General features: G+C 44.4%; 1 protein-coding gene across 2 annotated transcripts in view; it reads left to right on the forward strand.

Moving 5' to 3' along the window:
* The window catches only part of siae (sialic acid acetylesterase), a 168,883-nt gene that overhangs the window by 111,456 nt on the left and 38,227 nt on the right, over positions 1 to 19,200 (forward strand). For both annotated transcript variants that reach the window (XM_087976542.1, XM_043676962.2), the window contains exons 8-9: positions 4,822 to 4,976; positions 5,563 to 5,755. In XM_087976542.1, coding sequence (XP_087832668.1) covers positions 4,822 to 4,976; positions 5,563 to 5,755 — 348 coding nt within the window. The remainder of the gene's footprint in view (positions 1 to 4,821; positions 4,977 to 5,562; positions 5,756 to 19,200) is intronic.

Here is a 19,200-nt window from a genome sequence, read left to right on the forward strand (position 1 = left end):
CCTTACCTAACACTACGGGCAATTTAGCATGGCCAATTCACCTGACCTGCACATCTTTGGAATGTGGGAGGAAACCGGAGTACCCGGAGGAAACCCACGCAGACACGGGGAGAACGTGCAAACTCCACACAGTCAGTCGCCTGAGGCGGGAATTGAATCCGGGTCTGTGGCGCTGTGAGGCAGCAGTGCTAACCACTGTGCCACCGTGCCGCCCTAAATAGCTTACATAGAACATAGAAGACTACAGTGCAGTACAGGCCCTTTGGCCCTCAATGTTGCGCCGGTCCAAGCCCACCTAACTTACACTAGCCCACTATCCTCCACATGCCTATCCAATGCCCGTTTAAATGCCCATAAAGAGGGAGAATCCACCACTGCTACTGGCAGGGCATTCCACGACTCGCTGTAAACCTTATAGAGGTTTACAAAATTATGAGGGGCAGGGATAGGATAAATAGACAAAGTCTTTTCCCTGGGATCGGGGAGTCCAGAACTAGAGGACACAGGTTTACGGTGAATGGGGAGAGATATAAAAGAGACCTAAGGGGCAACGTTTTCACGCAGAGGGTGGTACGTGTCTGGAATGAACTGCCAGAGGATGTGGTGGAGGCTGGTACAATTGCAACATTTAAGAGGCATTTGAATGGGTATATGAATAGGAAGAGTTTGGAGGGATATGGGCTGGGTGCTGGCAGGTGGGACTAGATTGGGTTGGGATATCTGGTCGGCATGGACAGGTTGGTTCCATGCTGTACATTTCTAAGACTCTATGACTGTATGAAGGGAGTCGAGCCACACTTGGTAATTATAGACCAGTGAGCCTTACCTCCGTTGTGGGTAAAGTGTTAGAAAGAATTATAAAAGATAGGATTTATAATCATCTGGAAAGGAATAATCTGATTAGGGATAGTCTATATGGTTTTGTGAAGGGTAGGCCATGTCTCCCAAACCTTACTGAGTTCTTTGAGAAGGTGACCAAACAGTGCTGCTTCTTGAAGCACGCCAATTCTGAATCCACACGGCCAAGTCACTGAGGGTAAAATGGTTGATGTGCCCTCACATCTCCTTTGAACTTTCCCCTCTCACCTTAAATGCATGCCCCGTTGTCGGAGACATTTCAACTCTGAGGAAAAGGATTCTGACATTTATCAAGTCTTCTCTCAGCCTCCGCTGCTGCAGCCTCACTAACCTTTCCTAATTGATCATATCCTGTAAGCCAGACAGCATCCTGGTAAATCTCTTCTGCACTCTCCCCAAAGCTTCCACATCCTTCCTGTCCAGAATTGAATGTAATACTCTTAAGTGTGGCCTTGCTAAAGTCTTATAAAGCTGCAACATAACATATTGACTCTTTACTCAATTCCCCAACCAATAAAGGCAAGCATGCCTTCTTTACCACCCACCTACTTTTGTGGCCACTTTCAAGTAGCTATGAACTTGAACCCCAAGTTTCTTCTGTACATCAGTGCTGCTCAGGATCTGGCCATTGACTGTCTGCTTTTTCTGAGTTAAAAATCACACAACATCAGGTTATAGGCCAACAGGTATATTTGGAGACACTAGCTTTCGAAGTGCTGCTTCTTGAAGCACGCCAATTCTGAATCCACACGGCCAAGTCACTGTGGGATCACATGCATCTTAATCCTCTGGATGAGCCGACCATGAGGGACCTTGTCATAAGCCTTACTAAAGTCCATGTAGACAACATCCATTGCTCAACCCTCATTGATCACTTCTGTCACCTCCTTGAAAAATTCAGTCAATTTAGTAAGACATGGCATGCCCTGAACAAAGCCTTGCTGACTGTTTCCCATTAGGCCACACTTTTCCAAATGCATGTGAATCCTATCTCTAAGAATTCTCTCTAATAGTTTCCCAACCACTGATGTGAGACTCATCAGTCTATAGTTTGGGATTATCCCTATTTGCCTTCTGGAACAGATGAACAACATTAGCCAGTCTTCTGGCACCTCTGTAGTAGCTGGCAAGGATACAACAATCTTGGTCAAGGCCTCAACAATCTCTTCTCTTGCCTCCCTCAATAACCCAGGGTAGATACCATCAGGCCTTGGGGCTTATCTACCTAATGTTCTTCAAGATATCCAACACCGCTACTTTTTTGATCTCAAAATGCCTTGGTAATCCAGTGTTTATTGTCCTTCACTAATTTAGAACAAAGCGCTCCAGAAACAACTTTCCGTCTTAGATCTACCTAAAGTTTGAATCTTTTATACTGATCTGTTATTGTGTTGTCAACTCTCCCACTCTCAATTCTATCCCTTCCCTCCCACTTCACAATAGCAACCCTAATCCCTGTACTAGCCCATCTGCACCTTCACCTGCCCATGTCACTGCATTCCTGCATGTTCACCCCACTTGCCCATCCAAGCACTCCCTCCTTTCTATACTATCACAGAGCTACCATTACAAAAGTGTAGTGTTCCCTGTCTGATAGTGTAGCGTCCACAGTGCAGCTGCTCCAACAGTGGCCCTCTCCCAGATCCATGCTCTCCCTACCTGATACACCAACGTACAGACTAGCCACCAAAGAATTTACTCCACCCAAGAATTCCTGAACACCATCAAAGACACCAAGATATAAGAGGACAAAATAATGGTGTCCTTTGACGTTACAGCCCTTTTCACATCAATTAACATTGGCCTGACCAAAGAAACACTGGCATCACTACTAGGAAAACCAGGACCACAAACACCAGACAGCACCAACTTCATCAGCAAAGACAACATCCTCAAGCTAGTGGACCTCTGCCTCACCACCCACTTCACATTCAATAACAAAACCTACAAACAAGTCAACGGAACATCCATGGGATCACCAATATCAGAGCTCATAGCAGATGCAGTAATACAGAGAATTGAATAAGCTGCCCTCCCATCTACCCAACCCAAACTTTGGGTCCACTACATAGATGACACCTTTGTCATCACAAAATGGAACAAATTAGAGGAAACATATAACACCATCAACAATATTCTGACAGGCATAAAATTCACAAAAGAGGAGGAGAACGACAGCCAGACTCCCATTCCTAGATGTACAGTTAAATGTACAGTTAACGGAGAGCTTTAAACCAATGTCGACAGAAAAGCAACAAACACAGACCAAATACTTAACTTCAGAAGCAATCATACCAACACCCACAGAGTTGCATCAAGACATTACTTCAACAAGCTACATCACACTGCAGCACCCAAGAGGTACAAAAAGCAGAAGAAAAATATCTGTACAACGTTTTCAAGAAAAATGGGTGCCTAATAATCACAATCCGCTGATTCCTCAGAAACGAACCCAACAAGCAGACACAACACAACCAAAAACTATAGCCACATTAAGTTACATCAAAGACATTATCAGAAATAACTTCCAGATCCCTTGGCATCATAGTAGCCCACAAATCTACCAATACACTTAAACAGCCATTAATTGACCTAAAGGTTCCATTAGATACTACCAGCAAATCTAATGTTATTTACAAGATACCATGCAAGAACTGTAAAAAACACTACATCCAACAAACAAGCAGGAAACTTTCCATCAGGATACATGAACGCCAACTGGCCACCAAAAGACACGACCCATGCTCACTAGTTTCCATACATACAGAGAAAGAAGGGCACCACTTTGACTGGGACAACACCCACATCCAAGGACAAGTGAAACAAAGACACGTACAAGAATTCTTAGATGCATGGCATTCTAACCAGAATTCCATCAATAAACACATTGATTTAGAATCCATCTAACTTCCCTTGAAGGAAAAGGAAGAACCGGAAATGACATCGCCCACCTTAAAAAACCAAAACCGAAAAAATAGATAGACGGCAAATCAGCGCTTCACCAGAGACTCTCTCTGATCATGTTACCTACTATGGTGACTGTGGTGTAAAATTATGTCCCAATACATGTGTGAATCATAATGTAACACATGTATTGGGCCAAGCAGTGGAATGTGGTGAAACGGTTAAAAATTATGTCCCAATACATGTGTGAATCTAACCGGAATGGAGGTGTTGCTTAGTCCCGTGTGAATCTTATTACACACCTCCCCGTGTGAATCTTCTTATCTGTATGTAACCAGAATGGAATGTGTTTTTTAGCCTTGCTCTGCTGTTCACATGAATGTTTATATCTGGAAAAGAGTATATCAGCTGGAAAAGTCTCCAGTTCGGTTACGTTTAACGGCCGAGCGTGGGTTGTTGGCAACTGCTCTACGAGAACTGACGGCTCCCAGTTCCGGTAACATGTAGAGTGAGTATAAGCCAGACCCGTTGTAAGTATGAGACCTGGTTGTGGCGACGCTGCGGGGAATAAAATGCTCATATTCTAGCAGACTCGCCTCTTGGTCGTTTGTTCTGTGTCAGACTACTCTCCTACGAACCTGACCTTGAGAATTTTTTAAAACAGTGACAAAATGTCTGAAAACAACCTTCAAGTTCAGCGAGCTAATGTACATATCATCAACCTGAGCTACAAGTCTTCTCAAAAATCGCTAGTGGAGCACACTCTCTGGCCTGACTCTCCAAAGGCACAACGCACTCTCGGAAATAAAAACAATGTGCAGGAAAAACTGAACAAGTCTGGCAGTAACTGAGGAGAGACGAAACAGTGTTAACATTTTCAGTTTAATATGACTTTTCTTCAGAACGTGCTCAGTACTGTTCTTCTGATAAGTTAGCACTCACTCAGTACTATCCTCCAACAGCATAGCTGCCATTCCCTCAGTATTGCCCAACTACTTTAATTTCATATTTATCAATTATGGCTCATAATTAATTATTCTGTAATTATTATTCCTGTAGCTGTCCACATACCACCATGCTGTCCCAGACGATTCTTTCCCATGGATACGTTGGCATCAAACCGCTGATTTTGGTTATGTTCCAAACCCAAAGATGAAGAGAACATTCATGGCAGTTGCAATGGACCTGGGTGATGAGAAATCACCTTATGGCACGTAGGTACCAATGTTTAAAGATGTCGAGATAAAGATTCGTAAAATCAGTCACACATTTGCATTCAAAGCCATCTGTGCACAGTGGGCTGTACATACTCTGAGTATGGATCTTGCTTTTGCAAATTGACAGGAGCAGAGGTTGGTGGGGATAAAACTATGTAGGAGTAATGGGTGACGGCTGCAGACAAAGTGGAAAGGCTTTGTAACAAGTTTACCTAAACAGAGGGACGTAACATAAAGGGGCGATGCAAATGATAATGGTTACATAGCAGTCCGTCCTAAGATAAAAATGTTGCTTTCACATAATGTACTGTCTTCAAAATTTTTAAGCGTATTTCATGATCAAACTTTTGAAAAAACGCTTGTTAGTTATGCAGATGCATCAGCAATTTGTGCACAGCAAGTTTCCACTAAATGCAAATGAATCAGTGATAAAGGAGTTTGCCAGGAGCCCAAGAGAACTTCTGTCCATTCCTTTGAAGAGTGTTATGGAATCTTGCAGCTTGGCTCCGCAAATCCACCACCTCTTAACTATGTAGAATCTAAGCGGTGCCAAGTGTGTAAGTAAACATTTACTATATTTCAGCATTCATCCTCGATACAAACAAGATGTCGCATATAGATTGTACCTTGGCGCTCGAGCAGTGGCTTACAAAGAAACAGCAGTCGTTTTCCAGGGCCCATTTCCTAAGGATGTCCAGCTCAAGAACAGCACAGAATTGACCATCATCTACACGCAGGAGCTGACAGTGCTGGAGCTCAGTCGTGATATATTTGAGGTATGGCACAGTTATATCTGAACTGGAGCAGTTGATAGATTCCGTCCACAATTTTCAACTCACCCTCAAATTCACTTGGTCCATCTTGGATATTCCTCCCTTTTCTTGACCTCTCAATTCCCAACTCTGGCAATAGTCTCCAGACAGACATTTACTATAAAACCATTGACTCCCATTACTACACCTCCTCCCAACCTCTCGCTTGCAAGAACTCCATCCCATTCTCCCAATTATTCCACCTCCACTTCAGAAAAGGAGACATTCCACTCCCACGCATCCCAGATGTCCACCTATTTGGAACAACATGCCTTTCCCCCCTCTGTCATGCAGACAGCCCTCCACTGCACCTCCTCCACTGTCTGCTGCATTGCTCTAAAACCGCCCTCCCAAATGCAAATAGACAGGGTCCCCCTTGTCCTCTCCTCCCACCCCACCAGTCTTTGCATCCAGTGTCTCATCCTTAAACACTTGTACCAACTTCAATTAGACCCCACCACCAAAAATATCTTCCTCTCTCCACCCCTCTCTGCCTTCTGCAAGGACTGTTCCCTCTGCCAATCCTTGGTTCGCACCATTCTCCCCACCAATTTACTGCCATCCCCACCCCGAACCCTCAGTCAAAAGATGTAAATCCTGCTGGCATACCACCACCACCCCCATCTCCATCCAAGTGAGACAGCGGTTCACCTGCCTTTCCACCAACCTTGTTTATTGTATCCAGTGCTCCCGATGTTCTCTTCTTTACATTAGAGAGACCAAACATAAACTCAGGCCATATTTAGCCGAGCATCTCAGCTGCGCCCGCAGGGGCCGATCGGTCCTCCCAGTCACTACCCATTTTATTTCCTCTTCCCATTCCCTCTCCGAAATGACCATCCTTGGCCTCCTCCATTGCCACAGCGAATCAGAGCACAAATTGGAGGAACACCACCTCATCTTCTGCCTGGGCAACCTACAGCCAGAAGGATTCAACATTGAATTCTCCAATTCCAAATAACCTCCCTTCTCATCCCCCAACTCCCTTCCCAGCCCCTCCCCCTCCCTTCCATTCCTCTGATCGACTCTTCCTTCCAGCTACCAACCAAATTCATTTCTCCCATCGACCAACCAGGCCATACCATCTCCCAGTGTTCACCTCTCCTGACCTCACCACCCCGCCACCACTCCCCCCAACACCCCCTTACATGCAGCTCCCCTTACATGCAGCCACAGTCCTAAAGAAGGGTTATGCCTGAAACATTGACTTCTCCGCCTCCTTGCTTGCTGTGTTCTTGCAGCCTCCTGTTTGTCTACATTCACAGCAACAGCAGAATGCATCAGGTATTTTGTATATTTTATAACAAGTGAGGGTGATACTGCACAGAACAAGTATTTTGCTTCACATATTGAATACAGTTTGAATAGAGTTTGCAGAGCTGGTGTGGTCTACTCAGGGAGCTACCTCCCTAAACAGAGAGCAGGCTTCTTCCCTGCAGCTCTTTAAATTCCTGACCCTTTCTTTAATAGGCAGGAAACCTTGGACTGTTTTACAGTTCTGGTTGCGTACAGACTGCGTATGGTTCGGGTTGCCGCATTAACAAAAGCATGTGGATGCTTTGGAGAGGGTACAAAGGAGGTTCACCAGGATGTTGCCTGGTATAGAGGGCGCTAGCTATGAAGAGAGGTTGAGTAGATTAGGATTATTCTCATTAGAAAAACAGAGGTTGAGTAGGGATCTGATTGAGGTTTACAAAATCATGAGAGATATAGACAGGGTGGATAGCAGGAAGCTTTTTCCCAGAGTAGGGGACTTAGTTACTAGGGATCATGAGTTCAAGGTGAGAGGGGAAAAGTTTAAGGAAGATGTGCGTGTAAAGTTCTTTACGCAGAGGGTGGTGAGTGCCTGGAACGCGTTGCCAGTGGAGATGGTAGAAGCGGGCATGACAGCGTCATTTAAGATGTATCTCGACAGATACATGAATGGGCACTGAGCAAAGGGATACAGATCCTTAGAAAATAAGTGACAGGTTTAGATAAAGGATTGGAGAGCCAAAAGGCCTGTTCCTCTGCAGTAATTTTCTTTGTTATTTTTTCTTTAACAATGTGGGAGCAGAGCCAGGCCCCAGAAAATGAGGAGCCCACTTACTAGGTACAGCATAGAAACTACGTCCTTGCTAAGCAGAGAAAATAGCATTCTATGGACAGCACTAAATAATCCCACAATTAACGGACCAGACCAAAGCTCTATAGTTTTTCCACATCCAATTTTGAATGATGCTGAACACTTATCAAACTAATTGGAAAGGAGATTCCACAGATTGAGTGTACCAATGAATACAAAAGACTCTTGTTTCAATCAATTGATGATCCAGCTTGGACTCCTCCTAAGGTCTCCACATTACAGATGTCAGCCTCCAACCAATTTGGGATGGGGTTGCAAAAGCCTTCTTGAAGTTTGTCCACTTGCATTGTTATGCATCATCAACTATGTTCATGCTCCTTTTTACACCAGAATCCAAGAGATTCAAAACAAAACATTGATTAGATTAGATTACATTACAGTGTGGAAACAGGCTCTTCGGCCCAACAAGTCCACACCGACCCGCCAAAGCGAAACCCACCCATACCCCTACATTTACCCCTTACCTAACACTACGGGCAATTTAGTATGGCTAGTTCACCTGGCCCTGCACATCTTTGGACTGTGGGAGGAAACCGGAGCTACAAGATTGAACTACAAGATTTGGATGATAGAATTTTATGAATCGCATAAAGCCATAATTATGGAAACAGGCCCTTTGGTCCAACATATCCATGCTGACCAGACATCCTCAATTAATCTAGTCCCACTTGCAATTGACCCCATCCGTCAAAATCCTTCCTATTCATGTATCCATCCAGATGCCTTTTAAATGTTGTAAGTGTACAAGCCTTCAATATTTCCTTTAGGAGAAAGTGATTTTCTTTGGCAGTTCTTTCACCCTCATGATTTTATAAACCTCTATAAGGCCACCCCTCGGCCTCTGATGCTTCAGAGAAAATAGCCCCAGCCTATTCAGCCTGTACCTATAGCTCAAACCTTGCAATTCCGGCAACATTCTTGTAAATCTTCTCTGCATCCTTTCAAGTTTCAGAACATCCGGGAGCAGGCAGACCAGATTTGAACACAGTACTCCAAGGTCCTTTACAGCCACAACATGACCTCCCAATTTCTATACTCAATGCACTGACCAATAAAGACAAGCTTACCAAATGCCTTTTTCACTATCCTGTTTACCTGTGAGTCCACTTTCAAGGAACAATGAATCTGCACACCAAGGTCTCTTTGTTTGGCAACACTGCCTAGGACCTTACCATTAAGTGTATAGATTCTGTCCTGATCTGCCTTACCAAAATGTAATACCTCACAGTTATCTAAATTAAACTCCACCTGCCACTTCTGAGCCCATTAGCCCATCCGATCATGGTCCCTTTGTACTCTGAGATAACCTTTTTTACTGTCCACTACACCACCAATTTTCATGTCTCCTATGTTCACATCTAAATCAGTTATATAAATGACAAAAAGCAATGAACCCAGCACCTATCTTATGGCACATTGTTGGTCACAGGCCTCCAGCCCAAAAAGCAATACTCCATCTCCAAATTCTGTCTCCTGCCTTCAACCCAATTTTGTATTCAAATGGCTAGCTTTCCCTGTATTCCATGTGATCTAACCTTGCTATCCAGTCTACCTTGTTGAATACCTTACTGAAGTCCATATAGTCAACGTCCACTGCTTTGCCTTCATCAATCTTCTTTGCCACTTCTTAAAAAACTCAGTTAAGTTAATGAGAGACAATTTCCCACACACAAAACCATGTTGACTATCCCTAATCAGTCCTTGCCTTTCCAAATCCACGTAAATTCTGTCCCTCAGAATCCCCTCCAGTAACTTACCCAAAATTGTCTTCAGGCTCACCAGAGTAGGCAGTGTGCGGGGTCCTGTGTATGGGCTTATATTTCTTGGTCTTTTTCCTCCTTTCCCTGGACTTTGCCCAAACTGACCTGATGGAAAGGGCTCTTTGGTGGGAGGTGGCCTCAATGTACTCCGGACTAGTCGCAATGTCTTCAGAGACAGCAAGGCTGCAGTCGGTTGGTTAGCTTGTGAAGCCGGGAGCCTGGGCATAGCATGTGCTGGGAAACCTCTTGGAAAGGCAAGGACTGATTAGGGATAGTCAATATGGCTTTGTGCGTGGGAAATCATGTCTCACAAACTTGATTGAGTTTTTTGAAGAAGTAACAAAGAGGATTGATGAGGGCAGAGCAGTAGATGTGATCTACATGGACTTCAATAAGGCATTCGACAAGGTTCTCCATGGGACACTGATTAGCAAGGTTAGATCTCACGGAATACAGGAAGAACTAGCCATTTGGATACAAACTGGCTAAAACGTAGAAGACAGAAGGTGGTGGTGGAGGATTGCTTTTCAGACTGGAGGCCTGTGACCAGTGGAGTACCACAAGATCAGTGCTGGGTCCTCTACTTTTTGTCATTTATATAAATGATTTGGATGCGAGCATAAGAGATACAGTTAGTAAGTTTGCAGATGACACCAAAATTGGAGATGCAGTGGACAGCAAAGAAGGTTACCTCAGATTACAACAGGATCTTGACCAGATGGGCCAATGGGCTGAGAAGTGGCAGATGGAATTTAATTCAGATAAATGCGAGGTGCTGCATTTTGGGAAAGCAAATCTTAGCAGGACGTATATACTTAATGGGAAGGTCCTAGGGAGCGTTGCTGAACAAAGAGACCTTGAAGTGCAGGTTCATAGCTCCTTGAAAGTGGAGTCACAGGTAGATAGGATATTGAAGAATGCGTTTGGTATGCTTTCTTTTATTGGTCAGAGTATTGAGTACTCTGTTGGGAGAGTTGGGAGGTCATGTTGCGGCTGTACAGGACATTAGTTAGGCCACTGTTGGAATATTGCATGCAATTCTGGTCTCCTTCCTATTGGAAAGATGTTGTGAAATTTGAAAAGGTTCAGAAAAGATTTACAAGGATGTTGCCAGGGTTGGAGGATTTGAGCTATAGGGAGAGGCTGAACAGGCTGGGGCTGTTTTCCCTGGAGCATCGGAGGCTGAAGGGTGACCTTATAGAGGTTTACAAAATTATGAGAGGCGTGGATAGGGTAAATAGGCAAAGTCTTTTCCCTGGGGTCGGGGAGTCCAGAACTAGAGGGCATAGGTTTAGGGTGAGAGGGGAAAGATATAAAAGAGACCTAAGGGGCAACGTTTTCACGCAGAGGGTGGTACGGGTATGGAATGAGCTGCCAGAGGAAGTGGTGGAAGCTGGTACAATTGCAACATTTAAGAGGCATTTGGATAGGTATATGAATAGGAAGGGTTTGGAGGGATGTGGGCCGTGTCCTGACAGGTGGGACTAGATTGGGTTGGGATATCTGGTCAGCATGGACGGTTTGGACCGAAGGATCTGTTTCCATACTGTACATCTCTATGACTCAATAATGTGGCATGTGCTGGGAAGCACAGAATGGGACACTCTCAGCAGCATAGCCTGGCCTGGGAAGCCTGGAGTTGGACACTCTCAGCAGCATGGCCAGGGCTGGGAAGCCTGGAGTGGGACACTCCCGTGGCGTGGCTAGTGCTGGGTAGCCTGGAGTGGGACACTCCCAGCAGCATGGCCTGGGCTGGGTAGCCCAGAGTGGGGCTTTGATGGTGGCATGATGTAACATTGGTGAAGGAAAGTTTGGATTCATTTTAAGTTATATTTTCTTTATTTTATTTTAAAATAATGTGAATGCTACTTATACATAGTGACAATACACAGTTTCACTGTATTTTATATTGAATACATGTGACAATAAATTGCTCTATAGTTTCCTGGCTATTCCTTACAACCTTTCTTAAATATTGGCACTACATTAGCCACTTTTCAGTCTTCCGGGTACCTCACCCTTGGCTGTTGATGTACAAATATCTCAGCAAGGGACCCAACAATCACTTCCCTAGCTTCCCACAAATTTCTGGGGCACACTTGATCAGGATTTATCTGCCTTTATGCATTTTAAGATGTTCACCTCCTCCTTTGTAATGTGGACACTTTTCAAGATATCACTACTTATTTCTCCAAGTTCTCTAACATCCATGTCCTTCTCCACAGTGAAAAAAGAATGCAAAATACTCATTTGTATCTCCTGTGGTTCCATACAGATCCTTAAAGGAGTCCTATTCTCTCACTGGTTACTCTTTTATTCTTAATGTGTTGTAGAATCTCTTTGGATTATCCTTAACCCTATTTGCCAAAGGTATCTCATGTTGCCTTTTTTCCCCTCCTGATTTCCCTCTTAAGTATACTGTGACTGCCCCCTATACCCCTCAAGGGATTCGCTTGATCCCAGCTGTGCATATGCCTCGTTTTTCAAGACCAGAGCTTCAATTTCTTTAGTCATCCTATATTTATAGAGTAATATCCAAACTGGTCCATGCTGACCATGGTGCCCACTCAGCTAGTTCCAGTTGCCAGCATTTGGTCTATATCCCTATAAACCTTTCCCATCCATGTATCTTTCAAAATGTTTTTTTTTTAAATGTTGCTGCCTCAATGACTTCCTCTGGTAGCCCATTCCATATACTCAGCACTCTCTGTGAAGAAGTTCCCCCTCAGGTCCTTTCTAAATCTTTCCCTCCTCACCTTAAACCTAAGCCTTCTAGTTTTTAACTCCCCATCCCTGGCGAATAGATGATATGGATTTATCCCCTCATGATTTTATACACCTCAATAAGGTCACCCCTCATTCTCTTACATTCCAAGCAATAAAGTCCTATCCTGGCCAGCCTCTCCCTGTAACTCAGACCTACTAGTCCTGGCAACATGTTCATAAATCTCCTTTGCACTTTGGCCAGTTTGATTAAGTCATTCCTGATGAAGTGTTATGCCTGAAATGTTGACTCTGTTGCCCCTCAGATGCTGCCTGACCTGCTGTGCTTTTCCCAGCGTCACACTTTATCGACTGACTCTTCAGCACCTGCAGTTCTCCAAGTTACAGTTCCAAGTTGCAAACCTTATTGTTAAACCTCTTCCAAGGATGCCAACCTTGAAGAAGCTTTCCTCCTACTTCCACAAAGGTCTCAAAGACCTGTCTCCAACTGCTAACCCCGGTCATCTCCTCCACCCTGAATCTGTTCAACCACATCCTAACACAATCCCGTTACTACAGCCACGTCGCCTTCCTCAGCAGCTGCCTACAAAACCGACTGTCCTGATGAAGGGTTATGCCTGAAACATCGACTCTCTTGCACCTCAGATGCTATCTGGCCTGCAGTGCCTTTTCCAGCACCACACTTTATTGACTGTGACTCTCCAGCATCTGCAGTCCACACTATCTCCTTTGTCTTTCCTATAACAGGGTGACCAAAACTGTACACAATACTCCAAGTGTAGCCTCACTTATACAACTGTAACAAAATGTCCCAACTCGTATACTCAATGTCTTGACCAATGAGGCGCCAGCAATACTAAATGCCTTCTTCACCACCCTGTCTTCCTGCGATGCCATTTTCAACAAACTATGTACTTGTATTCCTAGGTCCCTCTGTTCCACAAATTCCTCAGGACCTTACCATTTACTGTATAAATTATGACTTTCCAAAGTGCAACACCTCACACTTATCTCGATTGAATTGCAATTGCCAATCCTCAGCCACTTCCCCATCTGATCAAGATCCCTCAGTAATTTTTGATAAGCTTCCTCACTATCAACGATACTTCCTAATTTTGTATCATCCACAAATTACTAATCATGCCTTGTACATTCACATCCAGATCTTTTATGTAAATCACAAATAACAAAGGTCCCAGCACTGACCCCTGTTGCATATCACTAGTCACAGGCTTCCAGTCTGAGAAACAACCTTCAACCATCATCCTCTGCTTCTTACTATTGAAGCAATTTTGAATCCAATTGGACCCCATGTGACCTAACCTTCATGATTGGCCTGCCGTTCGGGACCTTGTCAAAGGCCTTACTTAAGGTCCATATGGACAACATCCATTGCCCTACCCTCATCTATCCTCTTGGTTACCTCTTTGAAAAACTCTAAAAGACCTGTCAGACATGACTTCTAGTGCATAAATCCATGCTGACTATCCCTAGTCAGACCTTGAGTATCCAAATGTTGGTTGATCCTGTTCCTCAGTATCCTTTCCAACCACCTGCCTATCACTGATGTCAGGCTCACTGGCCTGTAGTTCCCTGGTTTGTCTTTGCGACCTTTATTAAAGAATGGAACAACATTAGCCACCCTCTAGTCTTGTGGAACTTCACCAGTGGCTAGAGAGGAAGCAAAAATCTGTGGCCCAAAACATCCTCACTTGTTTCCCTTATTTCCTTAGCCTCCATGATTCTGTCCTCAGTACACTTACCAGCCTTCCACTTCACACGAGCAGGCACATAATGTCTTTGGACCCTCATTATTCTCATCTTCTAGCCTTCCTCAATCAACCTTTAAAAGTTTTTTGCCTAATATCGTCAAAAGTGGCCTTCCAGTTAGAACTTTAACTTTTAGATCAGTTCTATCCTATTCCGTAACTATTTTAAAACTATGATACAAAAGCCAATATGTTGAAGATTTGAATTTCGGACATGACATGATGTTGAACTCTTCTTCTGTCGCCTTTGCCTCTGTGTCTATTTCTTTGCTCTAGAATCCTCTCCATGGCCCACAGACCCTTTTACCCACCTCGAACATTCTCCCTCAATCTGGACCTCTCCTCAGGCCTTCTACCTGCATTTGATCTGTACATTGAGAACAGTCAACGTGACACTGGTGGCCTCAATTTCTCTGCCCCCTCTACCCATTCCATTCTATCCTCCCAGGAACTAGCTGGACTCCAAGCTTTCAGATCCAACCCTGACTTTGTAATTAAGCCTGCTGGCAAGGGTGGTTGTGTTGTTTGGCAGATGAGAGCACCAACTCTCAGATACCTCATCTCCCTCTGGGCCATGACCCCATGATGGAACATCAGGCCATTATGTCAACTACGGTCACCCACCTCAGTTCATTTGGTGATCTCTCCCCCACTGACTCCAAGCTGATAGTATCCCAACCCCGCATAGCTCGCTTCTATCTCTGTTCCCAATATCCACAAATACGACCGGCTGGGCAGACAATTGTTTCTGCCTGCTTCTGCTATGCAGGAGTCATCTCTTCTTACCTTGCCTTATCATTTTTCTTCCACTTACTTGCGGGATTCCTCTGATACTTTACGTGAGTTTTTAAATTTCCAGTTTGCAGGCTTCCTCTTCGTCATGGACATGCAGTACCTTTACATGTCCATCCCCAACCTCGATGATCCTACGGCTGTCTGCTTCTTCATGGAACAAAACCTGAACTATTCACACCCAAAAGCACCCTCCTCCACATGGCTGAGCTCATCCCCACCCTGAATAACACTCTTTTAACTCGTCTCATTTTCTTCAGGTTAGAGGGGTAGCCATGGGTACCTCCATAGGCCCCAGTTCTGCCTGGCTCTTAGTGAGGTAGTTGGAATATTCTTTATTCCACTCCTATTCGGGTCCCCACACGCATTGCCGATAAATTGATGATATTAGATTCCCTACAGTGTGGAAACAGGCCCTTCACCTCAACAAGTCCACACCGACCCTCTGAAGAGTAACCCACCCTGACCCATTTCCCTCTGACTAATACACTTGACACTATATTCTGGATCAGTGGTGCTGGAAGAGCACAGCATTTCAGGCAGCATCCGACGAGCAGCAAAATCAACGTTTCAGGCAAAAGCCCTTCATCAGGAATAAAGGCAGAGAGCCTGAAGCATGGAGAGATAAGCTAGAGGAGGTTGGGGGTGGGGAGAAAGTAGCATGACTTGACACTATGGCCAAATCACCTAACCTGCACATCTTTGGATTGTGGGAGGAAACTTGAGCACCTGGAGGAAACCCACGCAGATGCAGGGAGAATGTGTAAACTCCACGCAGTTGCCCGAGGCTGGAATCGAACCTGGGTCCCTGGCGCTTTGAGGCAGCAGTGCTAACCACTGAGCCACCATGCCGCCCAATATCATCGGTGCTGCCTCTGTCACTCATCTGGAATTGGAAAGATTAATCGATCTTGCTTCAAATTTCCACCCTGCCCTCTTTTGCACCTAGTCCATCTCTGACTCCTCCCTTCTGGTCCTCTGTTTCAATTTCTGAGAATAAGCTGGTCACCAATGTCCACTATAAATCCACTGAATCCCACAGTTACCTTGAGTGTACATTCTCACCCTGCTTCCTGTAAAGACTCTGTTCCATTCTCCCACTTCCTTCATCTCTGTCACATCTGTTCTGGTGATGCTAACTTCAACAAGGGAGCCTCCGAAAGGTCCACCTTCGTCAAACAGAGATTCCCCAGCACTGTAGTTGACAGGGCCATCAGCCGGGTCCAACCAATTTCCCACACTTTGGCCCTCATTGCCCCTCTTTTCTCCCACAGCAGTAATTGGATTCCCCTTGTCCTTACTTACCATTCCAGCAGCATCCATATCCAAAGGATCATTAGCCACCATTTCTGCCACCTTCAGAGAGATGCCACTGCCAGACACGTGTTCACCTCCCTTCCCGTCTTCTCCTCTCGCAGGGACCTTTCCCACTGAGACACTCTTCCTTCACTCCTTACATCTCCCCACGATCCCACAGTACCTTCTCTTGCAACTGGAGAAGTTGTAACACTTGTCCATTTACTTCCTCCATTAGTATAATTGAGACTGCAGATGCTGGAGATCAGAATCTAGATTAGAGTGGTGCTGGAAAAGCACAGCAAGTCAGGCAGCATCTGAGGAGCAGGAAAATCCTGCTTCTCCGATGTTGCCTGACCTGCTGTGCTTTTCCAGCACCACTCTAATCTAGACTTCCTCCATTCGTATCCAAGGGCCCAAACATAGCTTCCAGGTGAAGTAGTGCATTTCATACAATCTAGTCTACTACATTCACTTCTCACAATGTGGTCTCCTCTACATTGGAGAAACGTTGCGTATACTGGGTGACCACTTTGCAGAACCTATATTCTGTCTGCAGAAAAGACCCTGAGCTTCCAGTTACCTGGCCAATATCTCTCCCAGGCTTACTGCAGTGCTCCAGTGAAGCTCTGCACAAGCTGAAAGAACATCACCTCATTTCCTACTTGGGGATCCTTTCATCAGCTTTAGGGCTTGAACTCTCCCATGTCCTTATCCCTACTCCCACATACTAGGCCTTGTTATCACAAACACTGTTATTACTCACAACCCATTGTTAGCCACTAACAGAGTTTAGATCAGAGTGGTGCTGGAAAAGCACAGCAGGTCAGGAGCAGGAAAATCTATGTTTTGGGCAAAAGCCCTTCATCAGGAACAGACCCCATTAATAGCTATTCACACTTCAAGCCAGATCGTTATTCACTGCTTTGTCTGTCCAACTATTCTTCGCTGTCTTTGGGCTCTATTCCCACTATCATTTAATCTTTACCCTGTCTTCTGCGTATAAACTGACATTTTCTTAGCTGCCATTAGTTCTGCGTTTTGGCTCACTGGACCCAAAACATTAACTCTGATTTCTCTCTACGAGTCTGCCAGACTTGCTGAGCTTTGCCAGCATTTGTGTTTTTGATCCTGAAGGAGATAGTGTCATGACAAATATATTTCAAGAAAAGGATAAATTGATGATGCTGGAAATCAGACATGAAAATAGAAAATGCTTGCATTTCTCAGCAGGTCAGGCAGCATTTGTGGAGTAACTGTTCATGCTTCAGGTCACGAATGACCTTTCGCTAGATCTGAAGAATGTCAGGGATGCAATAGGTTTTGAGTCAGCAGAAGTATGAATGGGCAGGAAAAACAAAGGGGAAGATCTGTGATAAGGGAGAGTAATGAACAAAATATTTTGTGAAGTAAAAGCCATGTTGGTGGGTAATGGTTGTAATAAAGAAACAAGATATGTCCAGATGAGGTTGGAATGACAGAACTAACTGTCTAAATGCAACATAAAGAAATAAATGAAACAAAACTGAGCCAGCCAACAAGCAACATGTAGGACGTGATGGAGGCAGATATTATGATTGTAAGATTATTTAACTCAGTGTTGAATCCAGAAGACTGTACAATGCTGAATCAAGCAAGTTTGTGTTGAATCTCATTGAAGATTCAATTCATGGAAGTATTGTAATAAGTCAAGATCAGAGTGTGAGTCAAGTGAACAATTATAATGACAAATGATAGGAAGCTCTGCTAAGTGGTCTCACAATCTGTGTTGATTTCCCCTTTATAGAGGGATCAGTGAATATACAATACTAAACTGAAAAGAATACAAATAACTGGAAAGAGTGTTGGGCCCTAGCTAGTGAAATAGAGGAGTTGAAAGTATTGTAACCCTGTTATTGCCATTGGACGGACATTATTAGGTATGACTGAGGAGTGGACCATGCAATCTCGGGGAATGGTCCTTTGGAAATACTGGAAAGGTGGGCAGTGGAAGATGTGCTTTGTGACATCACACTGAAGCTGTCAAAAATGGCAGAGGATGATCAGTTGAAATCAGGCTGATGGGATGGGATGTAAGGACATAGAACAGTACAGTACAGGAACAGGCACTTCGGCCCATCATGCCTGCACCAAGCATAATACCATTCTAAACTAACCCTATTGCCTGCACGTGGTCTATATCCCTATATTCTCTGCCAGTTTATGTATCTACCTAAATGACTCTTAAGAAGGACAAGAGTAACTCTGTCATGGTTCTTGAAGGGATGGTAAGTTTCTTTGAGAGAAGTATATTTAATGGGCCAGGTCTACCAATATCTGGAACAGTGACGCAACTAATCTGTTAGAGCAAACAGGATCCTGAGGATGTCTTTACGCGTGCTAAGTGCCCAGGAGGTTAAAACCTCGAACGGGCTAATCTGCACAGTCCACAACTCTCCATGAGTACCTCTTACAGAGAGCTCAGGGTTGGAGACTTCAGCTAGATACACATGACTTAACTCTAGGATTGTGGTTAACCCTCTCGAGTAACTCCATGATTAATAGCGTTACTCAACCTACCATCTCTCCTGTTCTCAATCTGATTATGATCTACTTGCCCATTCACCCGCTCATTCACACCCACTAACTAATCCAGATGCATTCTCACTCTACATACAAACACAAACACACACAACTTTGAAACCTTCAAAATAATTAAAAACTTGTGAATGATGTTGGCAAGGCTTGTATATATTGCCCATCCCTAATTCCTTTCATTTCTTTTAGCTGGACCACTTCAGATCACAGTCATAGTCTTCCCTCCCTGGAAAAGAATCTCTGCCCTCAGATTTTCTTTGGGATGTCATTTTTGTAAAGTCAGAGCATGGCTGGTCAGTGGGGCACTGCAGGGCAATGTTGTCAATAAGGGTCACATTTTGTGAAATGTGTAACATCTTCTGAGCA

This window comes from Chiloscyllium plagiosum, unplaced genomic scaffold (assembly GCF_037043375.1).
Source record: "Chiloscyllium plagiosum isolate Xiang-an unplaced genomic scaffold, Cpla_swu_hap1 HiC_scaffold_29, whole genome shotgun sequence".
Taxonomy (NCBI): Eukaryota; Metazoa; Chordata; class Chondrichthyes; order Orectolobiformes; family Hemiscylliidae; genus Chiloscyllium; species Chiloscyllium plagiosum.